This window comes from Brachyistius frenatus, unplaced genomic scaffold, assembly GCF_029030835.1.
Source record: "Brachyistius frenatus isolate BFR_SWC_R1_liver_20210118 unplaced genomic scaffold, ASM2903083v1 Contig_332, whole genome shotgun sequence".
Lineage (NCBI taxonomy): Eukaryota > Metazoa > Chordata > Actinopteri > Embiotocidae > Brachyistius > Brachyistius frenatus.
In genome coordinates this window covers 285,121-306,329 of record NW_027210931.1, presented here as the reverse complement: position 1 = coordinate 306,329, position 21,209 = coordinate 285,121, and the positions used below count along the sequence as shown (strand labels likewise).

At 41.5% G+C, this 21,209-nt stretch overlaps 2 protein-coding genes across 2 annotated transcripts; one reads left to right on the top strand and one right to left on the bottom strand.

Annotated features, from left to right (window-relative positions):
- Positions 1–483: 483 nt before the first annotated feature.
- Positions 484–10,515, top strand: slc2a12 (solute carrier family 2 member 12). Its single transcript, XM_069723508.1, has 6 exons — positions 484–554; positions 1,464–1,551; positions 5,261–6,553; positions 6,705–6,827; positions 9,092–9,224; positions 9,332–10,515. Exons 2-6 carry the CDS (start codon positions 1,488–1,490, stop codon positions 9,429–9,431), a joined length of 1,713 nt encoding a protein of 570 aa, XP_069579609.1. The 5' UTR covers positions 484–554; positions 1,464–1,487; the 3' UTR covers positions 9,432–10,515.
- A 78-nt stretch (positions 10,516–10,593) lies between these two features.
- tbpl1 (TBP-like 1) lies at positions 10,594–15,624 on the bottom strand. Its single transcript, XM_069723518.1, has 6 exons — positions 15,416–15,624; positions 15,210–15,292; positions 14,699–14,762; positions 13,424–13,527; positions 12,574–12,668; positions 10,594–12,230 (listed from the first exon to the last, which is right to left on the bottom strand). The coding sequence occupies exons 1-6, from the start codon at positions 15,548–15,550 to the stop codon at positions 12,145–12,147; spliced, it is 567 nt and encodes a 188-aa protein (XP_069579619.1). The 5' UTR covers positions 15,551–15,624; the 3' UTR covers positions 10,594–12,144.
- Positions 15,625–21,209: the final 5,585 nt, after the last annotated feature.

The window sequence follows — 21,209 nt, the reverse complement described above, 5'->3', positions numbered from 1 at the left end:
TGTAGCATTCCTAGAAATATAGGACATGGGAGCCCCATCAAGTGGCCCATCGTTTATTTTCACATGGAGGATGAATGAAAGAGCATTATTGATACAGGTGCATTGTATTACTGGTGGTGATCCAACCTCCACCCCAAAAATAGAACGTCATAATTTCCTGTAATTGCAGCTGGAGGCTATTAAAATCAGCACAGAGAAAGAGGAGCTTATTCTTCAAAGAGGAAGTCGTCATGGAGGATGTAAAGAGGGAAATATTCGCCCGCAGGAATGAATTCGATTTGTATCGAGACGGTATTCACTGGCCTCTCCCGTGTAGATACTTTGGACCAATAGGAATTCATATTGAGAGTCAGAACCTACGTCTCCTATTGGAGGTGTTGACATATGTGGGCGGGGTCACGCAAGTGCCTTACCAAAACAAGCCGAGTGCGTGCACCAACACGAGCGAAAGAGTTGGGAGCAGGAGAAAAGTTCAGAGGCTGTGGAGGAGAAAAGCGAATGGCCCGACAAACAGGAGTCTAAGCAAAGACAAAGAACCACATCTGTGGCTTCAGGTAGGAACAGTGTCCCTGCAAACAACTTTCATTACAACTTATTATTTAATGCTAGTTGTGTGTGTGTGTGTGTGTGTGTGTGTGTGTGTGTGTGTGTGTGTGTGTGTGTGTGTGTGTGTGTGTGTGTGTGTGTGTGTGTGTGTGTGTGTGTGTGTGTAAAGGGGGTGGGGGAGGGGGGAGACGTCTCCAAAAACTATTTTCAAAGCCTTTGCAAAACATGCAACAACCGGCGTTTTAGTAAATGCAGTCAAATACACCCAGGGACTCTGGACCACAGAACCAGCTGCATCTGTCCATTGTGAGCTGCACAGAGATGATATTTATGACGGGGCTTTCATTTGGAAACCTGCTTGTATCCACAAAAAGGCATCAGTTGGTTTAAGTTAAACCCTGAACTGCTGAGAAAAGGAAAAATGGGGATGTGGTTTGATAGTTATTTATCTTTCCCTTTTTTTGTGTGTGTGTGTAAAAAAAACTGTTGTGTGTGGCGGGTTACTCTCAATTTACAATAATAAAGTCATTTAATGGTGCTAAGTTTACCAGATTTTTTTTTTTTCATCAATTAAGCAGCAGGCTCTTCTCTCATAATATTCCTTACTGCAGTGGGTGACATGCACACTGCATATAGATGAAAACAAACTTCTTCTGTCATATCCATGGAGCAGACCAGGTGTCAAACCTCAGCTGTTATTTTTGGATCAATCATGTGTGTCAATGTGTCAATAGCTGTATCATAAGTTAGTATCACACACAATTTGCATTAGATGTTTTGTCACATTTATCTTTTTTTTATTATTATTATTTTTTACTTGTTTTGACCAGATTGTTGTTAAAATGATTTCTGATAGCTACGCTTAGTTTAAGGGTCGTATTTATTATATGTGTTGGTATTGTTTCCGTTCTACCAAGGCCTGCTGTTCGTTTTGGTTGACGATGGACCCCAATAGCGAGACCAAGAAGATGACCTCTTACCTCCCAGACCCACCCAAAGGGCCAGGTATACACAGACACTAGCGACATCTTTCATCAGTTAAAAGGACACGTTTTTATTTGATGTGAAAACGGGTCTAAGCCAAAAGTGTGTTCAATAAGGGCGTTCTTGTTAATTCGATCAGGTACAAATGGTCTCCTCCCCCGCAGGCTTCAAATCAGTATTTGTTAAATGTGGCTGGCACCTTTTCAAAGGATCAGCTAAACTGAATTACCAAGATGACTTTCCAAGTATCTTCCACCGCAAATGTGGAATTTAAACTAATGTAATAAGTCCTGCTCTGAGTTTTGCTCTGCAAATTTAACGTGCTTCTTGGAACTGCTGTATGAATGCCAAGAGCATGAAAACGATGATCATTCAGCTGAAGCAAAAAATTGTGTCTGCTGCACGAGTGTGATATAACGTGTGCAAAATGTGCAGCAGACACAATTTTTGCTTCAACTGAATGATCACGTAGCTTAATCACGTTGACTGTTTCACAAACGCTGACTTATTATAAAGGTAAACGTTGTCTATGACTGCTCTTTGGCGTCCCGGTCACTCTGACCTCGGTGGCGCAATACCAAAAATGTGACAGACTCATCATAAAGTACCAATCAATAATTAAACATTGTGTATTTAACCAATTCACTTTATATTATTTAACTAACCTTTCTTGCTGACAACAGCAAACGCAATTTAAACTAATTGGCTGTATTCCAGATTAAAATACATCCGAGTGTTGTTTATTGTACTCTTTAGCACATTGTCTTATTATCCAGCAGCAAGACTTTGAAGGAGCGTTGTTTTGGATGATCATGTGAAATATTCTAAAAGACCGGGGGGGGTTTTCTGTCAGTATTTGCAAATGTTAGACAGTAGCACATAACCTGAAATGCTTACTGCCAGACTTGCAAGTGACTAAGATGCAGAAAAATGCAAGCATAGTCTGAAATACTTTACTTTCCCTGCACGGGTTCTCCTGCACTTGGACTTAATTAGTAAATCATATTAGGCCAGCTGACAGGTCATGCTAGGCCAAACAACATTTCCTAATAGTTGGTCCTCAGGCCAAGATTAATGTGGTTTTCAAGGTGTGCTAGCCCACGCTTAGAAATAAACGATTTGCATAAATAGTACGGAGATCGGTTTTTAAAATGGCCCAACTTATAGCAAAAAAATGACGTTTTATTAAATCCGCTACACATTTCTACACATTAGGATGAGGAGAAAAAAGACCTCTGTATCAGATTAATACTCCTTGCCAGCCAGGAAGTACATCAATACCAATTTACAGATGATATATCATAGATAGTTGAAGGGAAAAAGTAGGGTGGGTGCAGCCCTAAGTAGAATTATTAGTTAAGCAGAATTACCATCTCTGGTTTTCTGCCTCTGCCAACCACTCGAGTTGTCCTTTTTAAATCCATGTCTGTCCAGACTCGGGTAATTTATTTAGAGAAGACTTTGAAGGAGAAAACCAAAAGTTTTAGCCACGGCAGTAGAAAATGCTTCAAATATGGATGATAACGCAAAGAAGCTATACATTCTAAACGTGGCTACTTCATACACCTTCAGCCACACAGCACAGAAGATCTATACAATCAGCACAGTTTCAGGGTAGACACTCAAGATTAGTGTCACCAATTCAATATCTGAATGTTAAATATGGGGACAGTCTCCCCTTCTGTTATGACAATGAATAATGTCCTCAAGAGTTAAAAATAACAACTTCGTAAGATCCTGCAGTTTGCAGCTGCTGCTCTGTTGGTCTTGAACGTTGTCTCACTTGAATTATCGTTGCGAGTAAATAGATGAGCATTGAAACCAGCAGGTATAAATAATAATAATTCAAGCGCAGCGTCCTTGATTAAAGCAATCGAAGGAAAACTGCTTGTGTGTAAGTCAACAATATGACTTGGTATAGAAAAAATATGATCAATAATCGTTTAAAACGGTGTGTGTCAGTATCACACACACAAACGGGTTTCACAAGTCTGTTACTTATTATATCTGTGTGTACATGCTCAGCCCAGTCAGTTTACTATTTGATCTTTCCTATGTCTGTTTTAATGATTCCAATCACCTATTCATCACTGTGAACATACACACAATCGCTTACAAGATTGCTTCAGCATTCAACCTCTGACCTCTTAATTCCACACAGTCAGCACTGTTCTGGCAAATTCACGGTTTGGGTTAAACCCGCAGGGAGAAAAGCTGTGTCTCTGCCCAAAGGTGTTGAACGGAGGACTTTGAAAACATTCCTAACTTTATTAATAGTGTCTGATATTTTAGCTGACATTATGTTGTCAGTGACAATTACATTTTTGGCATCGTTAGTCTCGGTGTGGAGCAGCCACCTCCCCATGCGCTACAGTGTTGATATTTCCCAATTCATGGCTGACACATTTTTACTCCCAGCACAGAATGAACTCAGTTGTGTTATTCTTTTATGTGCAGGGCGTCTTCTGATTTGGGTGATTTACATTATATTTGTATTAAATCCCATTTCCTTGACTGAAGGTTTGTTACTTAAGAGTTTTTGCTGTGGACAATGGACGGACACAATAATAGGTTACATTTTGTATTATTATCTGTCACTGCCCCTCCCACTTCTGTATTATATATTTTTTCTTTTAACCTCAGCAACTGCACATGAGAACATTTCCTGCATTAAAAGCCTGACGAGCCATAAAGGAGAACACAATACTTGTTTGGTCACCAGCAGGAACTAATGGTCGTCTTGTTGGCTGCAGTTTAGGGAGGTCATGGCTTAATTCCAGCTGCATGACATAATAACAGGGGGGAAAAAACATGCACTTTAACAATTCAGATTCGGTGTGCCATACAATTTACAGATACAACACTGTTTAAAAGACAACAATAAGGTAAGAGAAAAAAACAAAACTGGCTGATATAGGACATGTACTTCATCCTGAGCACCTCCTTCTCTCTTGAGCTTTAAGTTTGAGCATAATACTGGCTCACGTGTTAATACCCACCAAGTATTTTACATGCTATGCTTTTGAGATATTTATTAGGTTTACTCGTAAACTTCATTTAGATCAAACATATAATAAGTCTAAGTCGAGATAGAAACATTTCCCACTAGGTAGAGGTGGCTGTACTACCAAAGGAAAACAGTTCTATCTCTCAGTTTCACAGATTTGTGCATATTGACATCCGCCAATGTAAACAGTAGAGGTTTCAAAACATCATGTGACGAGGTCAGGAGTTTTACGAGGAAGAAAATCCACTCAACAAGCTCATCGGGCTGCATTGATAAGCAGGTCACAACTCGGCGTGTTTGGGTAACATATGGACCTCGTAATCCCTTTGTGTGCTGCGTGTCAAGTTGAACTGTGCGTCCTCAGCCCCGTCCCTCTAGAGTCCCCGTCCCTCTAGAGTCCCCGTCCCTCTAGAGTCCCTCTACAGCCCTACAAACTCGTTGACGTGATCAGCATAAGGCTGAGTATAGATGGACACAAGTGCTTGGACAAGGCTTTGTGAAATCACATGTGATTTGTAGGTTTAATATGTTCCTCAAATTGTCCACATTCTGAATATTATGACATTCATAATGTTTAAAAACATATCGACACAAAACCCAGTTAACGGGTCAACCTGCCATATTGTTTTGGGTAAACTGCGGCAAAATAGACACTGGGATTTTAGTTGGGTTGCTCGTATCTTAAAGTATATTCTCTGTCTGTCTTTCTGTCCCTGTCTGCAGGCTGCAGCTGGCTGGTGGTGGTCGCGGCCGGAGCGGCCTCTCTCAGTGGCCTGATGTTGGGCTATGAAATGGGCCTGACCTCTGGCGTCCTGCTGCAGCTGCGTGGCCTCCTCTCCCTCTCCTGCAGGGAACAGGAACTTCTGGTCGGCTCCCACCTGCTCGGCGCTCTCCTCATCAGCCTGGCTGGAGGTCCTATCCTCGACCGCTACGGCCGCCGCTGCTCTTTGCTCCTGAGCGCTGCCCTGGTGGTGGGAGGGACCATCGTGCTCGTCGCTGTGACCTCGCTCGTTACGCTCACAGCGGGCCGCGTCGTAGTCGGCATGGGAACCGCTCTGTCGGGGACGGCGGCGTGTCTGTACATTGCAGAGATCTCGCCGAGGGAGAGGAGGGGTCTGCTGGTGACTTTGTACGAGCTGATGTTGGTTGTGGGCGTAATGCTGGGATTTGGCTGCAGCTACGCCTTCGCCACTTTGCCTCACGGCTGGGCATATACGTTTGGACTGGTAATTCCTCCAGCACTGCTGCAGATAGGTGCACTCGTGTTCCTCCCACCCAGTCCGCGCTTCCTCGTCGCTCAGGGAAAAGTAGAGCAGGCGAGGACGGTGCTGGCCCGAATGAGAGGCGGGGTTAAGGAGCAGGTGGATGCGGAGCTCAGGGATATCCTGGCTGGGCTAAAAGAGGAGTCCGAGCATAGTTTCTCTGAGCTTTTCAGTTCCAAGGCGAACCTGCGATCGCGGCTGCTGACAGCTGTGGCACTGGTCTTCCTCCAGCAGGCCACTGGACAGCCCAACATCCTTTCCTACGCTTCGCCACTTCTCCACAGCGTGGGCTTCAACAGTGATGCCGCAGCCACCTTGGCCTCCACTGGGTTCGGAGTGGTCAAAGTAGTCGGCACCATCCCCGCCGTGTTGCTGGTCGACCGTATTGGGCCCAAGAGCTTTCTGTGTGTGGGCGCTGTCGCAATGGGAGTGTCGCTGGCTGCGCTCGGCACGCTGACAATGCAAAGCCACACTCACCTCACGAGCCTGTGCAAAAGCCAGACTTTACTCAACCACACACACACGCTGTGGGATTTAAACAAAATCTCTGTCGGCTTGGACAACGGCGACATTTTTTCTACTGGCCTACCGAGCCTGTGGAACAGCGAGGAGGACCAGAGGACTAACGCAGATGATGGAAACGGGGGATCGGGGGGAGGAAGGACGCACGTAGAAGTGTCCTCCTCGCTGAAGTGGGCGTCATTGATCAGCCTGCTGGTATACGTGGCAGCCTTCTCCATTAGCCTTGGGCCAAGTAAGCACCCATTCATTCTCCCCCCCCCATCCAGAACTAGGCCATTTCTGCCCAATACAGGGCAGCAGTTGTGATCGATATGTATTTAGAGGTTTACAGTTTGTCTTGTGAAATTCATGATCATCTCCCTATATGTGTCTTTCCTCTCCAGTGGTGTATGTGGTCCTCAGTGAGATCTTTCCAATGGGAATCAGAGGCAGGGCCGTGTCTGTTGTGTCGGCCGTAAACTGGGCCACGAACCTGCTCATTTCCATGACCTTCCTCACCATTACAGGTGTGTGTGTGTGTGTGTGTGTGTGTGTGTGTGTGTGTGTGTGTGTGATTGGTTATAATTCATAATGTAATTATAGGCTCAGGCTAATGTGGCAGGGCTATAATTTTACCAAAGCTATCTTAAAAACTAGGGAAGGTACTCGCTAGTAGGTCAGCTCAGTGTTTCTGTTCTGCAGGCCATATTTACATGCAAACACAGCTTTATAAGTTTCACAGTACTTTTAACTTTTGCACTGGAAGGGCAAAGAAAGATGAATGTGTTTAATATTGTGAATCAGCGCTATACTATTTATAATTAACTTCACTGATTTTCTTCCTTGATTAAAAAAAAAAAAAAAAGAGGTGCATCTCATCTTGTTTGGGCATATATATATATATATATATATATATATATATATACCAGACAGACAAGAATGACAAGCAACTATGCGGATCAAGTCGGTGTTATGACTCAACAACTGGTTTGGCAGTGATACACCAGCTCCCCAAACAAGATGAGATGAACCTCTTTAAAAAAAATAAAAAAATAAAAAATAAATAAAATATATATATATATATATATATACAGTGGGTACGGAAAGTATTCAGACCCCTTTACATTTTTCACTCTTTGTTTCATTGCAGCCATTTGCTAAAATCAAAAAAGTTCATTTTATTTCTCATTAATGTACACTCAGCACCCCATCTTCACAGAAAAAAACAGAAATGTAGAAATTTGTGCAAATTTATTAAAAAAGAAAAACTGAAATATCACATGGTCATAAGTATTCAGACCCTTTGCTGTGACACTCATATTTAACTCACATGCTGTCTATTTCTTCTGATCCTCCTTGAGATGGTTCTACTCCTTCATTGGAATCCAGCTGTGTTTAATTAAACTGATTGGACTTGATTAGGAAAGGCACACACCTGTCTATATAAGACCTTACAGCTCACAGTGCATGTCAGAGCAAATGAGAATCATGAGGTCGAAGGAACTGTCCAAGGAGCTCAGAGACAGAATTGTGGCAAGGCACAGATCTGGCCAAGGTTACAAAATAATTTCTGCAGCACTCAAGGTTCCTAAGAGCACAGTGGCCTCCATAATCCTTAAATGGAAGAAGTTTGGGACGACCAGAACTCTTCCTAGACCTGGCCGTCCAGCCAAACTGAGCAATCGTGGGAGAAGAGCCTCGGTGAGAGAGGTAAAGAAGAACCCAAAGATCACTGTGGCTGAGCTCCAGAGATGCAGTAGGGAGATGGGAGAAAGTTCCACAAAGTCAACTATCACTGCAGCCCTCCACCAGTCGGGGCTTTATGGCAGAGTGGCCCAACGGAAGCCTCTCCTCAGTGCAAGACATATGAAAGCCCGCATAGAGTTTGCCAAAAAACACATGAAGGACTCCCAGACTATGAGAAATAAGATTCTCTGGTCTGATGAGACCAAGATTGAACTTTTTGGCGTTAATTCTAAGCGGTATGTGTGGAGAAAACCAGGCACTGCTCATCACCTGCCCAATACAATCCCAACAGTGAAACATGGTGGTGGCAGCATCATGCTATGGGGGTGTTTTTCAACTGCAGGGACAGGACGACTGGTTGCAATTGAAGGAAAGATGAATGCGGCCAAGTACAGAGATATCCTGGAAGAAAACCTCTTCCAGAGTGCTCTGGACCTCAGACTGGGCCGAAGGTTCACCTTCCAACAAGACAATGACCCTAAGCACACAGCTAAAATAACAAAGGAGTGGCTTCAGAACAACTCTGTGACCATTCTTGACTGGCCCAGCCAGAGCCCTGACCTAAACCCAATTGAGCATCTCTGGAGAGACCTGAAAATGGCTGTCCACCAACGTTCACCATCCAACCTGATGGAACTGGAGAGGATCTGCAAGGAAGAATGGCAGAGGATCCCCAAATCCAGGTGTGAAAAGCTTGTTGCATCATTCCCAAGAAGACTCATGGCTGTACTAGCTCAAAAGGGTGCTTCTACTCAATACTGAGCAAAGGGTCTGAATACTTATGACCATGTGATATTTCAGTTTTTCTTTTTTAATAAATTTACACAAATTTCTACATTTGTTTTTTTTCTGTCAAGATGGGGTGCTGAGTGTACATTAATGAGAAATAAAATGAACTTTTTTGATTTTAGCAAATGGCTGCAATGAAACAAAGAGTGAAAAATTTAAAGGAGTCTGAATACTTTTCCAGAGAGAGAGAGAGAGAGAGTATTTTGACCAATCTTCTGTGCAGAAATTTTAGCATGTGCATTTCTTACTTTTCCAGAAAAGATTGGCGTACCCAATGTCATGTTTCTGTACTCTGCCACGAGCTTTGTTCTCCTGGTGTTCGTCATCCTCTGTGTCCCAGAGACCAAAGGTCGCACGCTGGAGGAGATATCAAAAGAGCTGGCAAAGAAGTAATACGCAGCTCACACACAGCCATAATGATAGTTAACAACTTATCTCGGGAGTTTGTGAAGCTGATTTCTTAATCTTCTGTTTCCACTGCGCCTTGCTTTACCAGGAAGAAGTTTGAGCCGAGGCTTCGTAAGCGGATTCAGCCTCAAAAGGGCCTGATTAGCAGCGGCACGTACGCAGAGGACAGCAAGCATCCGATACCTTGAACAGACCACCAACGTTGCACCTCACCTGAGAGTCAAGAGCGAGGATCAAGAAGGACAGTTTAATAGCACAGTTAAAAAAAACATTGACATCTCACCCACATCTTTACATCCCTGCAGGCACAGCTGATCCTGTCATGGTGCTCCTCCTTGGCTGCCTTTGACAAGAAACTATCTGAGATGGTATAAACTACACGCACGGAAAAGGAAGTTAAATAATGGAGAAATATTTGTGTTTTTTCTTTAAATGAGGATAGCTCAGGGTTGTCTTGTTAAAAAAAAAAAAAAAAAAAAGTTAAGAGATGGGCTGTGTATGACATTACATAATATATTGTATATTAACAGCATATGCAAAATTTGATCCCTTTTCCTTTTAATCATACAGTCCCATTGCAGAAAGGAACCGTTGTTTCAGGGTTAAATTGAACTCTCCAACAACAAAGAGAACTGAACTACTGCAGTCTAGTTTGATATGTTTTTGTAATTACACAAAATTGCTGTACTACTTGTACTATAAAGTCAAGACACGAATCACCTGAAGAAGCAGTGCATTTAACACTAGTTTCTTTGCTGGATGGCAAACTAATTCCTAAAATGGCATTATTCAAATGTCACTGCATGTCCTATGTCATGCAGTGACACGCAGCTCAAACCAGTCACACAGGTTTTGTTACAGGACATATCGCGGCGATGACACAGAAAGATGAATGAAGGCCGCAATAGTCTTCAGATTAGACACTTTATCTGCTAATTTACATCATATGTAAACGGGGAATCAGCTTCACGGTTTATGGCTGACTGCGGAATATTTGAAACGACAAAGCAATCAAGGAAATAAAAAACTTATCAGGTGAAGTAGAAATATTGGGTAAGTAATACAATAAGTACTGTTGAAGTATGAAGAATGAAATGTAATGAGTGTTTTTTTACTTGTCAGTGATGCCAAAATTATACTTAAGTAATTAACAAATGGTGTATTTTTTAATTTCTACATTGATACCTCTTTTTTTTTTTTTTTTTTTCAATGTCACAAATTTTTTAAATGTATTTGCAAAGTCTGTCTACAGAATAAATTTATGGGACATTCTATGAAAAGCTGGAGGCTGCTTCTCTCCATGATGACTAAACCCCCCCCCCAAAAATGAATCATAAAACGAGAGTAAAACTCACTAAACAGTAGTCCTGTGGGGTGCCTGATCAAGCAGAACTTTATTTTTTATACAAAATACAAAAATTCAAGTGAAGATGACACTAAAAAGTACTCCATCCCACACACATCAGACAACATATCAAAGTTTTTGTCAACACCTTTCCTATCAGATGCAACTATTATGTACATACATGTATGTTGCCTCTATGGATGCACGGCCCAATAGCGAAATCAGCAGTTAGCCTACCATTAAAAACACTTCACCTCTCGTCACCGCTTTTTGTTTAAGAGAATGGTTTTCGAAGAAGAGTCTGTTTTTCAGACAATGCTCTGAGCGTGGCTTCTCTGAACACTGTCGCTGGGGAAGTTCACATGAATGCATTACAAAATCCTTTTGACAACTTTGTATGACACCACAGAGGGGCCGCTTTTCTAATTAAGACTTTATTTACTTTTTTTTAACAGTACATTTCTATTTCTTTGTTCACTGCGTATATACGGCCAATTCTGGACAGTGTTTCAACAAGGTCTTAATCCTCCTCGCTAAAAAGCTAATTTTGAATGGTAACTAAACAGAAGTTGTGTCAGGTAAAAGCAAATGAGACACCTGTGGTTTAACGTCACATGAATAATAAAATAAAATATTTTGAACCCTTGAAGTTTTCACGACATTCCAAAAACATTTAGGACATCAATCATATTTGCACGTAGTTCGAACCCGAGGAAAACACATTTTTCAAGGGTGTAAAACTACTCTTAAGAAATAACAAATAATCAAATCACATCATGTGTGTAAATCCTGGACCAAAACCACAGCAGTGAAACGAGAACATATTTATAGCAAACTGACAAAGAAAAAAAAATCAGAAATGAATACATACTGTAAGCAGATATATTTATCTGCACAAGGACCTGCTCTTTGTCTACACTTGTAACAGTCCACCTGTCCGTTACTCAGCCTGCTGTTTTTCTCTTCGATCACTGATAACACAGAGTGGAAATCTTACCTTTGTGACACCTCTACAAACGAGCCGTGGACGGAGATTCTTCCACAGAAACGTGGCAAATGGGACGACTTGTTGTCTGGAAGGTTAGAGGTGAGGCTTCTCAGGCTTGACATAATGACTTTTTGTAATGATCGCACCCGTTAAGCGTTAAAATAGCTGCAGTTGAAAACTGGTCTTCCTGTGTCCATGCAAAAACACCCAAAGCACATAAAGAGCGAGAACAAATAACGTCCTTCCTGCTCACCGTCTGTTTGGTCTGGAGGAGTTATTTTCTGCTGAAGAATATTAAGTGTGGAAGACATTTGCAGGTTTCGGCTGTTAAAATCACAAGATCCCAACAACACCAGGACAACATTAAAATTTTGTGAAAAGAACTGTTTAAGACTTCAACTTGGGTCGTTAAAAATCTGGAGATCCAAGTCCAATTCTGTCAGTTATGTTAGACGCGTGTGGCTGTTGCCATGTAGTGACGAAAACAGGCAAATTAATCCAGTGATAAGGTGCGTCCTCATCAGCCTTTGAGTTCTCTTCCATCATTTCCTCTGTCTTCTCTTTTCCATCACTTGCAGCACTTGGGTTTCTGACACTCAAACAGTAACGGGTAGACCTGTTCCACCGCGGTGGCCACACTCTGCACATTTGGTCCTAAACCACCAGGTAGGAGGATGTAGGGGAATGTGTGACGACATAAAACACATTTATTTAGAGTACAATAAAGTAGCGGACAAATCGCAAACAAAATGTCCTTTTGTGGCTCAAGTTTAGTCTAATGCACAGCATGCCATACAAAGATTGCATAAACTATTTCACAGTTGAATTCTTTGGGGGAATTGGGTTATTAACACACCGCTTTTCTGGTTATAACAGACTATAAAGTGCATTATGACAACATAACCTCAGTCCATTAAGCTGCTGTACCCTCTGCTGTACGTAAAGGAGGGTGAGGCAGGGCGGTCTCTGCGGGTCTCTGAATGTGAGAGTGACATACCTGTAACTGTGATGCTGCCCGTGGAGAACACTTGTATTGTAGCCTTTAGATGTTTGATTCTGTATGTAGCAGCAGGATGGAGCTCGGGCTCATAACTGACACACACACACACACACACACACACACACACACACACACACACACACACACACACACACACACACACACACACACACACACACACACACACACACACGGTTAAGCACAATGAAAGCTTTCAGTGAACATATATACAGCTGATATCATATGTCAATAAGCCATACTGTATTTTCTCATGAAGTATGTATGGCAGCAATCAGAGGCTGACAACACACACACACACACACACACACACACACACACACACACACACACACACACACACACACACACACACACACACACACACACACACACACACACACGCACACGCACATTTTTGGTCTGGCTGCTCTACAGTGGTGTCAAATGCATACAACAAGAGTTGATCAGTGCTTCCACCACTAGAGGTCATCCTGTAACAGCAAACATTAACAAGCAAGTGTGACAGTTTCAAGAGGGCTACTGACTTCACAACACGTGTGGGAGAGCCTTAAGCAAAGCTGAACCCAAAAATGTATGACTAATATTATATTTTATGAGATCATAATATGCATCTTAAAACAAACCTAAGTAAGCATCATGAAGCCTGAAGGATTATCGACGGACATCTGTGGCTTTATGTCCGGCAACGTTCACAGAAAGTAAATCGGTATGAGCTCGAAATGTCGCTCAACCCTCTTATATCAGCAGGGTAGTGACGACGATAATAGCGTTGATTGTAATGAGTGTCGTGACGCTAGATGTGATGTACAGTGCTGCATTGTATTACCTGGCGATGGGTCGGTTGTTCTGGGTGAAGTTTACAAGGTGCACTGCAAACGGCATGGAGCACACTGCCAGGACATTCACTACTTTGAAGGCTGAAAATCTCACCTGGACAGACAACACACACACTCAGACACGTATGAATGGATTTATAGGTGCATACTTTTTTTTTTTTTTTTAAGCGTCCAAAAATAAAGGAAGTCTTTCAATCTTGGACTTATGGCCTTAATGTTAGCGAACACTGCATACCTATAGGTTACCTTCATTCGTGCTAATGCCAATCATTGTTGCCATGGATGCAGTGAGTTGTGCAGTGGGCAACAACGTGAGCCTTGTTTATGACTACATTTGTTTACATTTCGGAAAGTTAAGTATCAAACCAAATTTGTCCCTGTTTGCAATGGACGACTGGACTCTTAGGCAAATTCTGCAATTCTAGAGAGTCTCTCTGTGAGCACGTATTTGCATAAGACTTTGGAAATAATGTATGTGCATTCGGATTTGTACGAGTTAATACGCAGAAAGGGTTTTACAATAAAATCCCTTGATTGCCTCCACGAGTCACCTGTTCCCCGTTTTGTTTTCAGAGCATCGACATGCACCGCTCCCTTTGACCTGACACACACACTCACAAACACCTGCAAGTCTTGCAGTTTGGAAATAAAGTAAACTGGAATAACCTGGCCAAAAGCTTATTTTTACCAACCTAATAAAAGAGAAGTTTATAAATAAAAAATCCAGATTGGTAGGGAGTTATTTGAAAATGTAAGTGAATGAGAAATCATAGGAAATGTAGTCATGTACATGTTCTAAATAAGCACAGAGGTTGGTTTTTTTTTGTGGTTTTTTTTAATGTAAGAAGTTATATTGAGGACATTATTAGGTGTATTGTGCAAAACTCCCTCGGGGTCTGCCACATACTTGCTAGTGGTGACAATTAAGTGAGTGAATATTTGTATGTCCTTGAAATTGTGCTGTTTGAATGTGTGAGAGAGTTGAAAGTTGTGATATTAAAAAGAAAATAAATGATCAGATTTCTTTGCAACGTTATTGATTTAATACTCAAAATGTGAACTGTTTTGAATTTTATTTCCATGCGAGACTTGAGCATCTGGACAACTATAATGATAAACTGTGTATCTACATTGAAAGGTTATAGTCATTATGATGTTTAAGCGTTTGCATATTGCCCGTTACATTAAAAAAAAAAAAAAAAAAAAAAAAAGTGGTGTATCGGTGTCTGTGAGTTGTCAACCAGCAGCAATGTGAATATTCTCACCTTGAAGCCGAGTTTCTGCAGACAGCGTGCTAACCTGCGAGCGCCCAGCTTTGCCTCATCCTCACTGAACGAGAGAGGAGAGAGGAAACATATCTCTGTTACACATGTATGGGATGCAAGACATATCAAACAAACAGCATCTTTTAACCACGTGAGTAACTCGTTTAAAGCGCAAGCAAGCAACCTAAAAACTGGGCGGCTAATTTGCCATCGGTGATAATCACAAGCTCTAATATCAGCAGTTGTATCCGTGACATGTGAGACTAATGGTAATGCCACGGCATTGTTGACAGTTGATGAGGGATTTATATCAAACATATAGCTGAAGTAAAGAGCACAGCACCATTAATAAAGAGGTAAGAGTGCCAGGGCCAAACGCAGCCAGTATTTTGACGACCATCTCCATTTGTTGATTGCAATAGTTATTCAAAAAGTCTTATTTCTAGTCAGATAATTACTAATTTGTGTGTGTGTGTGTGTGTGTAAGCATTTTTTTTGGAGTCTGTCTTACCTTGTTGCTCCGGTGCAGATGATTTTCCCCGAGGACCAGATGGAGGCTGTTATCTTGGGCTTACGAAGCTTCATCAGGACTTTCTGGAAAACAAACAAGAAGTCAAACTCCCGTCGATCCGACGCGTCCCCGATTTTTTTTTTTTCATTCTTAAAATGAACGCGATCTCCGTTCGGTTTCGACAGGAAGCACGATCCTTTCCTTACCCCTACTTCGGGCTTGTAGATGACGTTGGTTCCCTCTAAGGCGATGGTGCGCAGGTTAAGGTGACACCGAGTCCTGAAGGTCGCCACCACATTGGTGATGATGATATCGAGTGCCTCGTCATTGCTGGAATCCATGAGTGAGTGTGCCGGTGCTGCCAGAAGACCACGGTGAGGCGGGCGGGTGGCGGGCGGGCGGTGGTGGTGGTGGTGGTGGGTGGTGGTGGGGGGGGGGAGGCCTTTTGCTTCTCAGGCAGTCACCACCATCACCATCATTTCATGGATGGACGGAGAGAGAGAGAGAGAGAGAGACAAGACCAGCTAAAGACAAACAACAACAACAACAACAAAAAAGACAAGTTTGTTAGTTCATGACAAACTTCTTCAAAACATTTAAACCTCTAATTCCATTTTTAAATCTTGATGTTTTCACAATACTCATTTTTTTTTATTTACAAGATGAAAGGCATATCTGAACGGCACGATCACATAAGACATTAGAGACGTTGATTTTAAAATATTGCAGGAAATTATCACAGTGTTGTTGTTGTTGTTGTTTTTGTTTTCACTTCTTTTGCTTATTTTGTCAAAGTGTGTTGGCGTTAGCCTGACACGTTAGCTTTCTCTCGGTTGCTACCGCCGAGCGAAGATAAATGGAGAATCATTTTCATCCCTTTAAATAAGTAAAAAAAAAAATTAAAATAAAATAAAAAACCTGTCGTATAAACCAACAAAGGAGGTAAACACAACTCGAGCTGGTGTTGTGATGGGAGCTAACCGTGAGCTAGCAACAAAGAAGAGCACACAGGCAGTAATGAATGAAAAGTTGTTAGCCTCGCTAGCGGTAGCGCGCTAGCGAGGCTAACAACAACACCGTTTCCTGGTTTACGTGTTCAAGTTAAATGTCCGTGTCGGAAATGTCCGCTCGGAGTCTTTATCTACCTCTTCAGTTTGCTCCGTGGTGTTACTCCAGTGTGGGGGTGAAGGGGGGGGGGATAAAGTCTGTCAAAGGTAAAAAAACAACAACAACAACCCCTTCCTCCGCAGACAAGTGTCCAGCTAACATAACAGCTTCCGGGTTCATCTTTCAAAATAAAACCATTTAGAATAACGTCAACTTCCGGATGCGACTTTCAAAATACAACTGTGATACAGATATAAAAGAAATATACGTATTTATGTTAACTAAAAAAAAAAAATTAAAAAAAAAAAAGACCTACTCATTTGATACTACGTGACATGTATAAATAATAAATAAATAAAGTTGTAAAACGAGATCCTGAAAAACTATGAATGCAGATGAAAGTGGTACAGGTGCAAGTTGTGGGGGGGAAAAAAAACAACAGTTTTGGTTAAATAGAAATAAATGTATACAAAAACGAAATTACAAACTGTAGAAAAAGTAAACTTAGCAGGTAAAAACATTAGACAAAAGATCAAGTAAAGTAAAAATCAGTCCAACAATTTTATGTATTTCTTGTTTTGAAGCAATTTAGCAGAATCGGCTGAAGAAATTTGGAATATTTGGGTCATCCTTCAGGGCCTATAAAGACTGCAGTCTTTTTGTTGTCAAAATCTTAAACTTGTCTGAGGTAAAAAAAAAAACTAAAAAAAACCCAGATGAATACAGTTTATCATCACATCAATATCTGGATATTTAATAATAAGGGCAGATCTTGTGTAATTTTAAAAAGAGTTGGAGGTGCATTTTTGAGACAGAGGCCAAGTGATGAGCTCTGTCAGAAACACTTTTCTTTTCTTTTTTTTAAAGTTAAACAGATGTACTTGTTAGTACATTTTTATGTGTGAATTGAATTATATTCTATTTATTACAAAGGAGTATCTGTTCTCTAGATAATATAAAACTAACTACATTAAACCCAGTGGGAATGCCTCAGTAACAGTATTAAGGGTAATGTCACATGAAATCATTATTAACCAGAGTTTGTTCACATGATGAAATGCAACCTTTATCATCAAAGAAAAATAAAGACTGAAACCCACAGGGATGTCTACAGCAAGAGGTAAATTGGGTCTGGAGACTATCTGGTGCTGTGCGCCTCCGTGTGGACGGTTTTGTTGTTAGTAAGAAAAATTACATAATGTTGACATAATTTGAGGAAAGAAAAGTTCAGTTTTCCACAAAGTGTCCTGCTGAATGAACCGATAAATACATTTTATAGTTAAACTTGTCCTGAATAAAGTTTAGAGAAATACAAATTTTGTTTTCCAAGTTTAAGGGGTTAAAATGCTTATCAAGTCAAGTTCTGCATTCATTCTTTATGATGCAATTGTCCATATCTGCCAATTTTACAACAGGGTGAAGCTAACAACATTTTCAGACAACGATGTGTAACCTTTTTCAGTATTTATAACGTATTGGCATCTAGGCTACGTGTATTAGTGACATCGCCAAAGAACATGAGCACATCTGGTTAGTAAATGCTCCACGGGGAACTCTGGACAGGCTAAAATCTGGAAAAGGAGTAAAGTTAGGAGGTGACTGGAAATGTTTGTGTTATCAATGAGATAATTTGCAGCCGTTCCTGCGGCTCATGAATGAGTTTAATCAATCTATCCCACCCTGAGGTGTCACTGCGATCACATTCTGCAGGGACTGTCACAATGAACATTTTGTGTTGGTTTTTGATGTATTTTAGGTTCTTTTGATATGTTCTCTTTTGTGTAACTTCGCACAACACTGCATGAACGTTAAACTGATAAGAATGACGTATCATCTTTATGAGATTAAGTTGCTTATATTAAACAGATCTTGATGTGTGTGAGTTAGTGTGTGTATGTGCACACACTGTGTATATTTGTTTTCCCGTTAAAATCCAAGAGTTATAGCCTACTTATGAACATTTGTGCTGCGTTGTGTGCTGTAACCCAGCTCCTCATCTCAGGCCACTGCAAACACTTCTCCCGCCTGGCCTGCTCCCAAACAAAACAGAGAAAATAACTTCTTTATGATTCAGCCTTGTTGTTATTGTTCTTCCTCCCTGGTTACCAAATTGTCTCTTTCCTCCTCTCATTTAATCCTCCTGGGCTTCTCTTGTTGAAATATAGGCTTGTAATTCATATCCATTCTGCACAAGAGCCTTGTTCAGATGTCCCAAGATGTTTACTATAAAGGTTGAGATTTAGAGCAGGTTAGAAAAGTCAGACCGCTAGCATTGCTGATGTGCGTGTGTTTGTGTGTGTTGTGAGACGGCTGTCGCAGGGCGCAGGAGTGTGTTTACAGTTTGTTGGGTTGCGTATCACTGCGGGCAGCCTCTTCCCAGGGGAACAATGCTCTTATTCTCATTAGGTCATAAGATACATCATGTAAACCCACAGATGCAAGCACTTATGGTTTAAGAGATGCAAATATGTCCGAGAATAAATAGACAGTCCATCACTGTAACTAGTTTGTGTGTGTGTTTGTCAAAGAGAGAGTGACTGAGGGAAAGTGAGAGATGAATCATTTTTCCATGCTTCTGGGAGGATTTGTGTTTTTGTGCCTGTGTGTGCGTGTGCGTGTGTGGAAAGAGAGATACTTTTGGTTGACCGCCTGTGTAAGGAACATGTAAAAAAAAGGAGTGATGACGTTTAACCCCCATATGTATACTTATCAAACATGACACAGACATTTTTAATACAGTCAGATGTTTCCTTTTGGGTGAAACAATGTTATTGAGCTAACAAGGGTGAATGGAGGCTATAGTTCCATACAGCATAAATGTCCAAGCCTCAAAAGATGTGCTTTCATCTGAATGTCCGGTTGATCTGCACAGTTTAGCATTATTTTCACAGTGAACTGACAAGGTCTCGTAATTTACCCCACAAATCTCTGAAGAACCCGTAGAAACATCCCATAAAAAAATCTCTTCCTGCCCTGAAGTTTTCTTGTTGTTTTCCAAAAACATGGATCATTTCCTCGAAAAACTCAAGTCGTCTGTGCCAACAGATGCGTATTTGCAGAGATGTTGCTGTTGTGTAGACCTGACTGTCGCCTGTAAAGTGGGTGTGTTTGTTAGGACTCCAGTGTTCTGTTTATGTTGGGTGCACATCACAGGCCCATTTCAAAAGGACTCAAGAGAGCGGAGTTGAAGCTTTTGCGAGTCTTGTACACCAGTGTTGTAAAACTGAGATCAGTATTGGCTTGATGGCATTCTGGGAACAGTGTCAAATTGTTAAATGTTTATCTGTTGTTGTTTTTGTTTATTTGCAGAATGAGAGGATGATCACGTCAGATGGGATGCAGCTACAAGGTTGGAAATGATTAAAAAAAAAAGTACACAATCTGCAATACTGACTTATATATCTTGATATACAGTGGGTACGGAAAGTATTCAGACCCCTTTACATTTTTCACTCTTTGTTTCATTGCAGCCATTTGCTAAAATCAAAAAAGTTCATTTTATTTCTCATTAATGTACACTCAGCACCCCATCTTGACAGAAAAAAACAGAAATGTAGAAATTTGTGCAAATTTATTAAAAAAGAAAAACTGAAATATCACATGGTCATAAGTATTCAGACCCTTTGCTGTGACACTTATATTTAACTCACATGCTGTCCATTTCTTCTGATCCTCCTTGAGATGGTTCTACTCCTTCATTGGAGTCCAGCTGTGTTTAATTAAACTGATTGGACTTGATTAGGAAAGGCACACACCTGTCTATATAAGACCTTACAGCTCATAGTGCATTTCAGAGCAAATGAGAATCATGAGGTCGAAGGAACTGTCCAAGGAGCTCAGAGACAGAATTGTGGCAAGGCACAGATCTGGCCAAGGTTACAAAATAATTTCTGCAGCACTCAAGGTTCCTAAGAGCACAGTGGCCTCCATAATCCTTAAATGGAAGAAGTTTGGGACGACCAGAACTCTTCCTAGACCTGGCCGTCCAGCCAAACTGAGCAATCGTGAGAGAAGAGCCTTGGTGAGAGAGGTAAAGAAGAACCCAAAGATCACTGTGGCTGAGCTCCAGAGATGCAGTAGGGAGATGGGAGAAAGTTCCACAAAGGCAACTATCACTGCAGCCCTCCACCAGTCGGGGCTTTATGGCAGAGTGGCCCGACGGAAGCCTCTCCTCAGTGCAAGACATATGAAAGCCCGCATAGAGTTTGCCAAAAAACACATGAAGGACTCCCAGACTATGAGAAATAAGATTCTCTGGTCTGATGAGACCAAGATTGAACTTTTTGGCGTTAATTCTAAGCGGTATGTGTGGAGAAAACCAGGCACTGCTCATCACCTGCCCAATACAATCCTAACAGTGACACATGGTGGTGGCAGCATCATGCTATGGGGGTGTTTTTCAGCTGCAGGGACAGGACGACTGGTTGCAATTGAAGGAAAGATGAATGCGGCCAAGTACAGAGATATCCTGGAAGAAAACCTCTTCCAGAGTGCTCTGGACCTCAGACTGGGCCGAAGGTTCACCTTCCAACAAGACAATGACCCTAAGCACACAGCTAAAATAACAAAGGAGTGGCTTCGGAACAACTCTGTGACCATTTTTGACTGGACCAGCCAGAGCCCTGACCTAAACCCAATTGAGCATCTCTGGAGAGACCTGAAAATGGCTGTCCACCAACGTTCACCATCCAACCTGACGGAACTGGAGAGGATCTGCAAGGAAGAATGGCAGAGGATCCCCAAATCCAGGTGTGAAAAGCTTGTTGCATCATTCCCAAGAAGACTCATGGCTGTACTAGCTCAAAAGGATGCTTCTACTCAATACTGAGAAAAGGGTCTGAATACTTATGACCATGTGATATTTCAGTTTTTCTTTTTTAATAAATTTGCACA

Bases quoted from the DNA above. Each gene is read 5' to 3' on its own strand.
- tbpl1 (XM_069723518.1), bottom strand. From the start codon at position 15,550: ATGGATTCCAGCAATGACGAGGCACTCGATATCATCATCACCAATGTG. The intron at 13,528-14,698 runs GTGAGAATATTC...TTGTCTGTCCAG, and splicing joins TGCAGAAACTCGGCTTCAAG to GTGAGATTTTCAGCCTTCAA. The intron at 12,231-12,573 runs GTATGTCACTCT...CTGGTGGTTTAG, and splicing joins GGGCAGCATCACAGTTACAG to GACCAAATGTGCAGAGTGTG.
- slc2a12 (XM_069723508.1), top strand. From the start codon at position 1,488: ATGGACCCCAATAGCGAGACCAAGAAGATGACCTCTTACCTCCCAGAC. The intron at 1,552-5,260 runs GTATACACAGAC...CCCTGTCTGCAG, and splicing joins AGACCCACCCAAAGGGCCAG to GCTGCAGCTGGCTGGTGGTG. The intron at 6,828-9,091 runs GTGTGTGTGTGT...TTACTTTTCCAG, and splicing joins GACCTTCCTCACCATTACAG to AAAAGATTGGCGTACCCAAT.